General features: G+C 36.4%; 1 protein-coding gene across 14 annotated transcripts in view; it reads left to right on the top strand.

Annotated features, from left to right (window-relative positions):
• FER (FER tyrosine kinase) overlaps nt 1–13,278 on the top strand; it is a 433,137-nt gene that overhangs the window by 323,822 nt on the left and 96,037 nt on the right. For all 14 annotated transcript variants that reach the window (XM_049107895.1, XM_049107893.1, XM_025438260.3 and 11 more), the window contains one exon: nt 412–535. In XM_049107895.1, the coding sequence (XP_048963852.1) occupies nt 412–535 (124 nt within the window). The remainder of the gene's footprint in view (nt 1–411; nt 536–13,278) is intronic.

Genomic DNA, 13,278 nt, shown 5'->3' with positions numbered 1-13,278 from the left:
TGACATAATTATCATAAGCAGTCACTGAATCTGGTAACTAATTTGATATAATTTACATTTTAAACTCATAATAATTATAATCTTTTATTTGGTATTAGAGAAAATAAAATTTCACAGAAAATTTTAGCCAGGCAAATTAGTGAGAAATTACAAATAGAAGAATTGCGTGAGTTTGATTGAATGTTGTGTGTTGGGTAAGACACAGTGTGAAGCACTTAAAGTACTTACGTTATATCTTAGGTAAGTTTATGCTGTTTTCTAATAAATGTGTTCTTTTCATATTTTGTTTTATCCTCACGTCAAACAAAATGGGCAGAAAGTGTGGCCAAACGTGTAATTTTTCCTGTTCTGTATCTCTAGTAAGCCGTACATCATGATTATATCTCATTGCTCGTCTGTCAATTCTTCTAGGAGGTGATTTCCTGTCCTTTCTGAGAAAGAAGAAGGATGAAATAAAACTCAAACAATTAGTGAAGTTTTCATTAGATGCTGCTTCTGGTATGTCCTATCTCGAGAGTAAAAACTGTATACACAGGTAAGGAGAACATTTTTTAAACATTTTCTGGTTTTGCCATTAGAATGTTAGGAAAGTGACATATTTGCTGCAATACAGCAATGAAATTCTTTCGCAAAATTGTTTTCTTGTTTTTCATATTTTGTGGGAAAGCCTTCTCTGATGGTTGTTTCATATAGTTCACTGAAACACTTGTTTTTTCTTACCTGAAGTGAGTCCACCCAACTAGACAATGAGCTTCCTGATTAAAGTCTATTGTATTATTATCATGAATGACATACCGATAAGATGTACCACAAGTTAGTCACGTAATCAGCTGTAGTCTTACAGCTAAATAAGATTGCTTCCTGTGCTCCCTTATTCTCATTTTGCAAGAAATTACTTATAAAGTCATGGAAGAGCATAATAGTAAAACAACAGTTGATGATAGTGAATCGGCCAAGGGTAGAAAATATTAACGTAATGGTCATTTCAATGGAGATTTTAGAAAACGTTATCTAATCACATTAAGAGCAGTGACTTGGTTGTAATGCTTTTATAGATTGTGGTTTTAGTTGCTTAATAGCTGAAAATGTTCTTCACTGCTGAATGTCAACACAACTTAAGATGTCTTGCAGAATTCATGTGAGATCCCAAGTATGGCTACGTGTATACAAGCAAGATGAAGTGGGGCATTGATGCAGTTCTCATTCATGATACACAGCACATGATACTATTTGACTTGGAACAGAGTTCATTGTCACATTGAACTGTTTTGGACTTTATCTAAATTGGTTCCGTTGTTGAAGTCCATTTTTTTCTGATGTGTTTCATTACGTAGGCTTTGACTTCACATTCTGGTAAAATCGTATGACTGATGTATTTTTCTTTTACTTCTTATGATGACAGATCAAATCACATTATAGCAGAACAGAGGTATCTTCACCTGAGATGTATGTTTATGTGCTCTCAGTGTGTGAGCGGCGCGTCCCATCTATCCCATCTCTGGCCCCTGGCCCCTGCCTCAGTTCCTGAGTTTGGCCAAGAAAGAATCTAGATCCAAACTCTCAAATAAACAAGAGTTTAATAGCAATGACAGCAAAAGCCCACTCTCGAGGTGGACAAGCAGGCAGGCCCAGAGACAGCAACTGCACCAGGGGCTGGAGTGGTCTTTCTTTTTTTTTATGCCTGCAAGGGTATGGATCATAGCTAGGTGGTCTCTGACTAGAGTTGCCACCAATCATCCAAGGTCTCCTCCTGCAATAGGGATGGGAAGTTTTTGGCCCTACATGATCCTCCTCTGAGCTGTCATGGAGCCATCCCCCTGCAAGAGGAGGACGAGGTCAAAACCACTATGCAAATGTGTTATCGTGAAACTATAACTTATTGTAGGGCAGCAGTTACAGGGAAGAGTATGCGTGTGCCCCCAGTGTTTCCCCTGGCTGGTTGAAACTTGCTTTCTGCCCTTCTTAATGATCAGAAAATACCTGTTCCCTGCTTATGTCTGGCTAACTGCCTACTCTATCAAATTGATTTTTCCAAAAAATTTTGCCACCTACTCAATTTTATTCTAAAATTAAAATTATATCCTGTGTTTCCAATATGGCTCAGCAGTCACATATATTTTAAAATACATTTCAATAAAGATACTGTATTTCTGGAAATTAAGACAACTAAACTTAACCACTGTCCTTGTGTTTTTCTTTTACTTCCTATGATGAGAGATCAAATCACATTATAATAGATAATTTTAAATACTTTTAAAAAATATTTTATTTTGCACAAGAATTGCATTATCATTCATTTCATTAGGAAAACAAAACATTTTTTGTTAAAAGGGACAATGCAGGGATCCCTGGGTGGCGCAGCGGTTTGGCGCCTGCCTTTGGCTCAGGGCGCGATCCTGGAGACCCGGGATCGAATCCCACGTCGGGCTCCCGGTGCATGGAGCCTGCTTCTCCCTCTGCCTGTGTCTCTGACTCTCTCTCTCTCTCTCTCTCTGTGTGACTATCATAAATGAATAAAAAATAAAAAAAATAAAATTTAAAAAAAAAATAAATAAAAAAAAAAAAGGGACAATGCAGGGTTTTGCTCTTCATTTAGAGAAAATCTCTAATGTTGGCTGCTCATATGTTAAAGCTACTTCAGGCATCAGATTCTCTATCCATAGTTATTCATTTTGTCTCAGGTTTGTTTTCCCAAACCATTAGACTATCTAGAGCCTTAGAGTCAGTGAATAAACAGTACTGAAACTACTTAATTAATTGTCAGTTACCAGTAGCAGTCTTTAATTTCTGTTGCATTGTGATTGAGGGAATTGTTTCAATTTCTTGCTACTTTTGTGGTGATTGCTTTTCTTGCTACTGGTTGACTATATTTTTTTAAGTGCCTGTATCATCAGAATTGAAACTGTTCTGTTGTAGATGACAGTTAGCTTTTAAAAATTGATCTTACTCACCGAATCATAACATTGTCTGCTGTCATGTTATTTTTCCATTTTCCTTGTTTAGAATTTTCATGCATTCAAAAATTTTAACTGTCAACCCATGCTTGAGCATGTATCCCAGAAGGTTGTACCTATACCTTTAGGATTTGCCTGTGGGGAAGGTTTTTGATTGACTATCTTAAACAATACCACTGAAAGCAGGTTTGACAAATAGATTTCAGTTTCCAGTGGCTCTCTGTGTTGGGTATTGAGAAGGATTCCGGAATCAGCAGCAAAGAATCCAGTGATTGATCAGTCACATCTGTTAGGGCACTGATAAGCATTAACACCATGCCCCATATTTGTTGTCTGTGGCATGACTATTTTCTTTTTGTCTTTAATCAATGCTTTTCTTTTTTTTTTTAATGGTTTTCCTTATTAGCTACATAACAATGATGTAATGTTTTTTCTCCCCTCACTTCCATTGATGCCTTCTAAACCACCTGCTTTTCTATTTGTCCTTCTTAATCTTGATTAGTGGTTGAATTTTATGATCCCTCTAGCCAGTGGTCTTTTGTTACTCTTGAAATTTATGTAAATGCTCTTTTGGATGAATTCATTTTCTTTTTCTTTTCATTTCAATACCTCACCAACACGTGACACTATGTTGAGTAAATAAAATATTCTTTGTGTTGAATTTTTTATAGAAGTGAATTGTGCCATAAAACCCTATTCCTATGTGTCATCCTATGAAACTGTTTCTGTGGTAGCAACAGTAATTGCAATGGATGTCAATTGATTTATAGTTAAAAGATGCACTCAAGATACGTTGTGTTTTTTTTCTCCTAAGAAATACCAAATACAAAAATATAAATATATAGTATTTACTACAGCGAAAAGTATTTTTTCCTCATTGGAAAACTTTCTAATGAGGTATGTTAAAAATTGATTAAACATGATTGAAAGTTTTGGTTTCCAAGTAGTGAAGAAAGGCACCAAGCCATATTCTTAACATCCCCAAATATTACTAAAATATATTACTAAAATATTATAAAATATATTTAAATTGTGAAGTCTTTGTCCCACAGATCAAAGCAAACATTTTTAATGTGCTTTAAATTTAATATGAACTTATATACTGTACCCTGTTCAATGATTCAAAATCCCTGGAATTCTTAAAAATATTTTTAACTGTCTCTCCTCAAAATAATATCTTAAATTGGGGGAGGCACACATTTTCTTTCTTTAGCTTTGTTTTATTGTTTTGATTACTATGAAAAGAGCAATGTTTCATTATAGGTAAGTAAGTATGACAGCTGTAAAATGGAAAGGAAGTAATTGCATAAACGAATGGCCTGCTTTTGGAAATGTCCTTGTTGTAATTTCCATTTAACTTCCAGAAGGGTTCTCTTGATACCCTAATTTCTAATTGAAACTATTTCTGTTTATAGCTAGTGAATTGCTGGATATTTTGTGTTTCAATGTAGTGATAATCATCTGCATTTTCTTTATAATTATACTATAGGCCAGTGTGAAGTCTTCTTTCCTACTTGAACTTTATATGAAGATTTGAAGTATGTTGATAAACTTTGGGCTGTGTGTATATGGTATGTTACTAGATTGTTAGATGCCACTCTAGGAAAAGCATTAAACCTGATTAATTTTGATGTTAAGTGGATTGAAGCTTGGCATTATACTAGATATAAAGGGAGTGGCATTTATGGTTTTATTGCTGATGAATCTTACTCTACACGATTTATTTTTATTTTGGTTTATTTCTAAAAGTTGTCTCTCTGCCATGTTCTTTGGTGTCTGAGGAAAGTAAAAAGAGGATAAGCTTTTGATTGCATGTGTTTGCGTTAAAGATCAATCTGTGGGGAATTTGGGGAGCATTTCTTAATTTCATGATATTGTACGTTAATACCAGAAAAGTTGTTTTTGGAGAGATGCTTATAGAAAAGGATTTTATTTTCTAATTTTAAAACTTGGACCGATTTCTCTTTGCTTTTGGCCACTTTATCACAATGATGTTCTGTCATTATGGAGTAAGGCTATTAACTCCACAAATTAAAGTATGTAAGATCAGATAGATTTATTGTTTAATAAGGGTTTTGCTTATCCATTGAGAATGAAGATATTTCCAGTACTTCACAAATGTGAACATTTGCCTACTCTGTGCCTACTCTGATGTCAATAAGAATATCATTGTCCCTGCCTTCGGGTATATGTAATAAAAAATAATTATGCAAAGAGATAATTAATTTAGTGGAAATAGGTGCAAAATGCCATCAGAGTACTACTAAGAGGGTCCAATATAACCTTTCAGCATGGGGTGGGTATCATGGGAGTAATCAGGACTATGTTGAGAGCAGTCAGTAATTGTAGAAGACACTGTTTGAGTGAGACTTGGTGTTGCTGAATGGAAAAGGAAGGAATATTCCAGCTAAGGAAAAGTTAACAATATTTTTCATGAAAAAGCAGGACTTAATCATGAGACTAAAGAGTTCAATATTATCAGAATGGGAAGTCTGAAGAATGGAGCCAGGTAAACAGGGTCATTCTCACCAAGGGCCATGTATACCATTTAATTCGGCTAAGCTGCAGGAGTATCAAGCCACATACTGGGATGATTTTATTTATTTTTTTAAAGATTTTATTTATTCATGAGAGAGAAAGAGAGAGGTAGAGACACAGGCAGAGGGAGAAGCAGGTTCCCTGCAGGGAGTCCGATGTGGGACTCTATCCCGGGTCTCCAGGATCACGCCCAGGGCTGAAGGTGACGCTAAACCATTGAGCCACCCAGGCTGCCCTAGGATGATTTTAAGAAAGTTAAAATGCTAGGATTTTTAACTGGAAAAGAAAAGTAATTTGAGTAAAACTTACAAAACTTGAAAAATGAATAATTTATGAAAAGAAGTAGATATGGATCAATTTTATTTTTAAATTTCATTAGAAAAACTACTTAAGGAAAGCTAAGATTGTCCAAAAAGGAACAATATTACACTTCACCTAAATATATTCTAGAAAGAGATTGTTTGATCCAGTGGTTTCTGATTAGGCTTAAGGAATGTGTTACTTTTTAAGAAAAATGTAAGGGGCTACTTCTATCTCATTTTGGGTTTTTTGTTTGTTTGGTTTTGTTTTTTTGTGATTTCATGCTTTGTGAAGCCAAAGATTTGGGTATAAGACTGATTATCTGTATTTTTCCAGTGATTCTTGAAGATTTCTCTATTTTTTTAAAATTGCAACTGAGAACCTAGTATTTGAGCTCTCTCTTTGAAAGCTCTGCTTTCAATGTCCTAAAAATATATTCTTGTGCTTAATGTATCTTAATATCATTTAAATAGTAAGATAAAGCTAAAATAGGCAAAGGGAAATAGTTCCTTTAATGTTTTTAAAACTTCACCTGTTATGTCTCTCATGAATTGCCATGTATTCAATAAAAGGGACGTTAAGGTCAACTTACCGATTAAATAATTGAGGCCCAGAGATTAAATGAAAGCTATCTAAACAGTTAGTGGCAGAGCCACGGCTAGCTAGATCTTAAATGTGCTGACTTCGTTCCAACACATTCCCAGTCATTTGAAGGCAGGTGTTTCACTCTGTCTCCATTCCAGCATTCGTAATCCCAACAGTTGACTTTTAGAACTTAGAGTACTAGGCACTGTGCTAATTAGATGCTTTAGATGGAATATCTGAGAATGTAAGCTTCATGAGGGCAATGATGTTTAACTTGTAGTGTTTACTGTTGGATTCCAAAAGCCTGGAATGGTGCCAGGCACTTACTGGTGAATGAATAAATCCTCAAAACAATGGTAGCTATTATTGTTAGGCCCATTTTTTACATGAGGAAACTTATGGTTAGAGAGGTTGATTATCTTTCCCAAGATCATATGAAAAGAAAGTGGCAGCTCCAAGATATGGATCCCAGCACTCTAGTTCTAGAGCTCATACTCTGAATCACTGCCGTGGACTCAGCTGCTTTCCGGAAGAAATTCATCTTCTGACCAATTAGGAGATTCAGAGACGAAGGCCAGATGGTACTTGGTGTGATGGCTCAGCTTATATTTAACATCTGGACTCTTTATGTTCGTGATTAAAAACAGAAGAGGATGCTGAAGCCTGTGAAATGTAATTTTAGAAAGATATACCAAGGTGTTTTTTGTTGTTTTTGATGAAGAATTGCTGGAATGAAGCAGTATTTTGTTACTGCTTCTCTATTCAATTAGAACTTGAAAATTTATTTTTGCATTTTTTTACACACTATTGTGTAGATACTCCCTTCTGCTCTATCCGTTAATTAAAAACACAGGATTAGCATAGAAATGTGATAGTTAGTTGACTAAGCATTTATGACTGATTTTCTTGTTCCAACATTTGATTACGATTTTGAATATATTAAGCTGCACTTTCATTTTTAGCTTCTAAACCAATTTTGCTACAGTTCAGAAAGGAGTGTTCAATAATTTCAAATATGTAAAAAAATGCAATCGTTCCCTAACATTTTTTTCTACTATAGGTTGATATGTGCATATGCAATGTGATTATCATACAAAAGATATCACAAAAGCACCTTTCTAAAAATTATCCTGCTACTTTATTCAGTGTCAGAGTTTCCCATCACTAGTTTCATTCATTTTAATTAAGGGATTTTCCCCTAAAGTCACATATATGTTTCCAGGAATGAAAAAGGAGATCTTCTCTTACATTAGAATCAATTAACGTGTTGGCTTAAGTTAACGTAGCAGAGGATCTAACTGCCTTCTTAGAAAACAAAAATGAAGGATTTGGGCGAAAGGATCAAAGGAAGAGAAGTTTTGATTTATGGTCACTGGTAGGAAAGACACAGCATATATAAGACACTGTTTGAGAATTCAGGGCCATCTAGTAAACAGTCCTTGAAAATGAGAAGGGAGGGGAAAAAAGGGAATAGCATATTGAAGCTATCTCATAGTTTGGTTGGGGCTAGCTTTGTCCTATGTTACATTGAAATGATCAGAGGGGAGTTGGTTTATATCTCTTCTCTGTTATTTCTCACTTTTATTCAGTTAATTACCGTAAATACATTCCTGGTTCAGAATGTCAAAAGTGAGCTTTCCCATTAAATTCCTATAAATGTTCAAGTTACCACTTTTTCTAAGGACCTCTTTGATCACAAAGAACAGAAACCGCTTAAGCTAACTTAAGCAGTAGAACATTTATTATAAGAAAAATAGACTTTTCTCACAGAACTCAGGACACAGGAAGTTCAGCCATCCTTGGAAGCCATTGGAATTAGGAACTAGGAAGTGTTCAGGGACGAAGACAGCATCTCTTTCTGTCTTTTCCTCTGTGTTTCTGTTTTACCGCTTCATTTCCCTCTTGCTATGAAGACAGCATTCCTCTGCTTCATTTGTAAAGGGCTCTCAAGTGACATTTGAATCAATATAACTTTCCAGGCCTGGCATCTGCAGATAACTAATGAGTCTTTGAGGTCCAACTTCAAATTCTTGGCAGAAAGAATTGATTGGCCCAGCTCATATAAGGTGTCTACCCCTGTTTTAATCAATAAGATGGCTAGACAGGGGAGAGTGTGCAGAGTCATTGTTACACAGATTCACAGGAGCCAATCTCGATATGTGAGAGGATGATTCTTAGAGGTTGGGGCATTTATGAAGCAGGCTCCCCAAAAGGTTATTATGTATTCATCAGGTGTTTACTATTTGGCAAATACGTTCACTATTTTATTTAGTCCTCCTGTTTCAATGAAAATGGTACCACTCATCTTCGTTTTATAGTAAAAGAGATTGAACCACAAAAAAGCATGCATAACTTGTCCAGTGTCATACCAGGTGGTAAGGGGAAGATTCACGTCTAGATTGAGTTAATGACAAGCCTGGGAATCTAAGCAAAACATTTAAACTATGTGTTGAATATATTTCCAGTTTCTTCCCGTTTGAGAGTATGATCAACCATGTGGAAATTTCTCTCATGAAGCAAAACTTAAGACCATTAAGTAATGATTTACAGGAAAGCCTATTGTAGGGATAAGAGAATCCTTTTAGGTCTTATCTCCATATTTTCCCAGGATGATTCATTCCTTCACAGTACCATGGTTTAGGGCTGTCCAGCTTGACTCTTTCCTGTACTCAGTCCTTGCAGTCTTCTTGAATCCTAACTCATACTGAGTCTAAATAACAGGCAGGAGAACTATGGAACTCAGAACACATCCTACACATTACCCCAGAGATTTGGGTGACCACTGGTTGTATTCAAGTTCTCAGGTCAAACATGATTCATGTTAGAGTAACTAGCTTCTTCTAATTAGTCTTGGTCAAATGGAAATTCTGGCCTCTAAGAAATCTGTTAGAACACAGATGACGGAAAAACAAGCCTAACCTTCTCACTTGCAAATTGCTTCCTATTCTCTGGCCTTCAAGGGACCATCAGAGCAGTCAACAAACATATGGATCTAGAGAACCCAAGCCTGTGCTGTTTACCAGACACTGACTGACCTTACTAATTTTGAGAATTACTAGGGGAGGGGCAGGAGACTTGCCTAATTTTTGTTTTCAAATATTATCCATTCTGTATTAGATACCAAGCACCACTAGAAGCCCTTTTCATGCTCAGATTTCCCTGTCAAAGTGTTTCTGTCCCCATCAGACTGTCTCTCTCTGCATTGCCAACTCTAATAGGCTGGAAGGTTAGCATTTGCAGAGCCACTTAGCAGCTTCAGCATAGTTGTTAAAACAACAGATTTGACATTGGAAGGCTCTATGTTTGAATCCTGTCTCTCTACCATGTTAGTTGTGTGACTTTTGGAACCTTCCCCTACCCGCATCATGGCATTTCCTATAACCTTTCCCTGCTTTATTTTTCATCAGTCCTTATCATCACCTGACATTTATTTATATCTACATATGCATATATGTGCATGTATAAATATATACATATGTATAAGAGTGGTGGTGGTGGTGGTGGTGGTGTGTGTGTGTGTGTGTGTGTGTATCTATATATAAAATACTGGTTTGCTTTTTTGTCTATGTCCTCAACTAGAATGTGAGATCCATGAGGATATTGACTTTGTTTTGTTCATTCCTCAATACAGAGAATAGTTACCAGCATCTAGTTGGTGATCAGTTAAAAAAAAAAAAAATCATTGCATGGATAAATGAAGTTACTTATTGTGTTTCTATTTCTTCTAATATAAAATGAAAAGAATAATAATTTCCCTGACACACTGATTTGGATTAGAGAAGGCAACTCTATTATTTGAGTAGAAAAGAAGTATTTCAAGGTTCTCCACTATGAAATATCCCCCACAACATTTCAAGGGGACCAAAACATACCTAGAAGGGATCACACATGTCCACACTATTGTAAGATTAAATTCAGTTGTCTAGTTAGCCAAGGATACAGAAACTTTTCAGAAAAAGATGGCCTTATAAAGAAAGAGCAAATGCAGGATATCTCTTCATTTTACCATGGTCCTCAGACTTCCTAACGGTGTCTGAGCAGATTTGGGCCTTGTTGAATCTCAGAAGCTCATTTTCATACTAACATGAGAGTCTGGACCAAAATAAAACCACTCAGGGAGCATCTATACATCTGTCTGATTTTGTTTAATGTTTTAAGTATTGGGCTAAACATTTCTTGTACCAAATTTGGTGTCAACAAGGCCACATCCTCACTCTAGTTAAAGCCTAGGTATCTCTGGGCAGCTGATCTCTAGCTACAGCCCATAGCTCTGTAGTTTGCCACCTTACTCCCATTACCCTCTTGTCTGCGTGTCCCCAATCCTGGGTATGTTTGGGCCAGGCCCTAGTCTAGATACTGTGGCTGCAGTGGTAGAGAGGAGGAAAAACTAATTTTCCCTCTAATCTTCTAGGTTTTTGTTCGAGACACCCGTGTAATAGAGGGTTAACAGGAAAAACAGAAGTCAAACAACATGTATGCCTACTGTAAACGTGGGAGAGACCTGGGAAACCTGAGTAACTTCCCAGGTTGTCTAAGCCACCACCTTAAATACCAACTCCAGAGCTCCAGCTAAAGACTAAAGAAGATGTGTAGATGGTGAGAGGGAGGCCAGTTGTGGGAAGTTATCAGGCAAAGCAGTAAACAAGGGTAGGATTGGTAACACAGATTCAAGTTAGTGTCTTCTCTGTTGATAAGATTTTCTAGAGATTTAGAGTCCACTTTCTCTTCCTGGTACAGGGAGGCAGACAGTCCTATAAATGGAGAGCTCCCTTGTAAATATCTCTTACAAAAGGGTAACTTCTACTCCATTGTAAAACTTCCCCTGTATCTGCTATTTCTGAAAAAATACTCAGCTGAAAATAATCCTTATGCCAAAAAGCATATTTTGGGGTGACCATCTCTGTCTCCCTTCCACAGTGCACGAAGCCCCATCCTTCTGGAGCTTACACAAATGAAGGGAAGAAGACAATGCACTTAAAAAGTAATAAGTAAATATAAAATATTCCACGTGGTAATAAATATTATACAGAGTAAGAAAATAGTATAAAAGAGAATGGGAGGCTGGAGCGGACACTATAGAGAAGACCCAGAAGAGAGAAAGGAGTGAACCATGTGAATACCAGTGGGTGTAGCAAGGGCAAAAAGATCCTGAGACGGGAGCATGTTGGTGTGTCTAAAGAAGACCAACAACGGAGATAGAAAATGAGGTTACTTATTGAGTGGCCGGATCATGAAAACCTTGTAAGCCATTGAAAGGGCTTTGCCTTTATGCTGCATGACATGGGGGCTATTAAGAACTGATTTGATCTATCCCAGGTTTTTGAAAGATCAGTTGGAATTCCTTTTTTTTTTTTTTTTTTTAATAGACTGTAAGAGGCCAAGTGCAGAAGCAAGACCAGTTAGAGAGTTATTGAAATAATCTAAATGGGAAACAAATGGGAGTTGGACCAGGATGGCAGTGGTGGAGATCTTGAGAAGTGGCCAGATTCTGGGTGTATGTTGAAGGTAAAGCCATTAGGGTTTGCTGATATATTAGATATAGTCTCTTACAGAGAAAGAGAGAGTAAAAGATGACTTTCTATTCTCACACAAACTTCAAAAAATGGTCTTTCTGTATTTTCCTCATAAATTCGGGTGACTCTAAGACAGTCTCCAATGTTTTACTTTCTTTAATCCTAATAATTCTAACATTACTGCTTCAAACTATTATGAGCCAAATAAAAGCAGGCTGTATAACTTTCATTTTACTGGGAGCCTGCTGTATGCGGAGAACTGTGCAAGGGCTTAGTGATACAGCCGAGGTTGGGCAGGCTACCACCACTTCTGGCATTTTCATTGTACCACACTCTTGTGTTCTAATTCTTTTTTTTTTTTTAAGATTTTATTTATGTATTCATAAGAGACACAGAGAGAGAGAGAGTCAGAGACACAGGCAGAGGGAGAAGCAGGCTCCTCATAGGGAGCCCGATGTTGGACTCGATCCTGCAACTCTGGGATCATGCCAGACGCTCAACTGCTGAGCCACCCAGGTGTCCCTCTTGTGTTCTCATTCTTGTAATGGAATAAAAATGACCTTGAAAGGAATGGCACCTAAAATATCATCTGCAGGGTTTTGTTGGGTTTTTTTTTTTTTTGCATTTAAATTGAACATATGTTTTCTAAATAAGTTATAGATCTTTAAGACCTGTACCTTGCAAATAGTATCCTAGTATGCCAACCCACTGATTTAAAGAGATAAGTAAAATTAAATCTATGCATAATTTATCATAATTTATAGTGGGTCATATTTTCCCCCAGAGGTCTCTGGGCTTTTGACTTGCCAATGAAAATAATTATTTTCTACTGGACTGAATAACCTGATGTTGCAACTAGTGTTGCTAGTTAATAATGCTAGTGGATTGTACCTGATTCTTGGAGAAATAATGTCATCTGTGGAACCAAAGTGGCGTGAAAGCGAAGATGTTGTTCAGTTGCTATGTGTTTAGTATAAAAAAGGTCATTTCCTTCTAATGGAGGTTATGTATTATAGAATAAAATGACCTCTATTATATTAATTATTAAATATAAAATGGCTTGGAAAGAATAGTTAGAGTTTGTGGTCTAGTACACTTATTTATATTTCTTCTGGATAGATATTTTTGTTATGGAAAAGAAATAGTTGGCTATTTTGTATTCTTAGATCAACCTTTTAAGGCTGAACTTTTTTTCATTGCACAGTCTGATTTGCTTGGGGGAGAGAAATACTGCAGATTTTCTGTGAACCTTTTTTTATTGGGTACTTTTCATGCAGCGGGAGTTTGATAAACATCTGACATGCGAATGAATAAATAAATGGATAAATTAATGAAAAAATGAAATAGGTCTTTTATCTACTGTCCAAAGTGCTGATTGAATGCCAATA

Source organism: Canis lupus, chromosome 3 (genome assembly GCF_003254725.2).
Source record: "Canis lupus dingo isolate Sandy chromosome 3, ASM325472v2, whole genome shotgun sequence".
Classification (NCBI taxonomy): domain Eukaryota; kingdom Metazoa; phylum Chordata; class Mammalia; order Carnivora; family Canidae; genus Canis; species Canis lupus.
The sequence above is the reverse complement of the archived record's forward strand: the minus strand, read 5'-3'. Positions and strand labels throughout refer to the sequence as shown.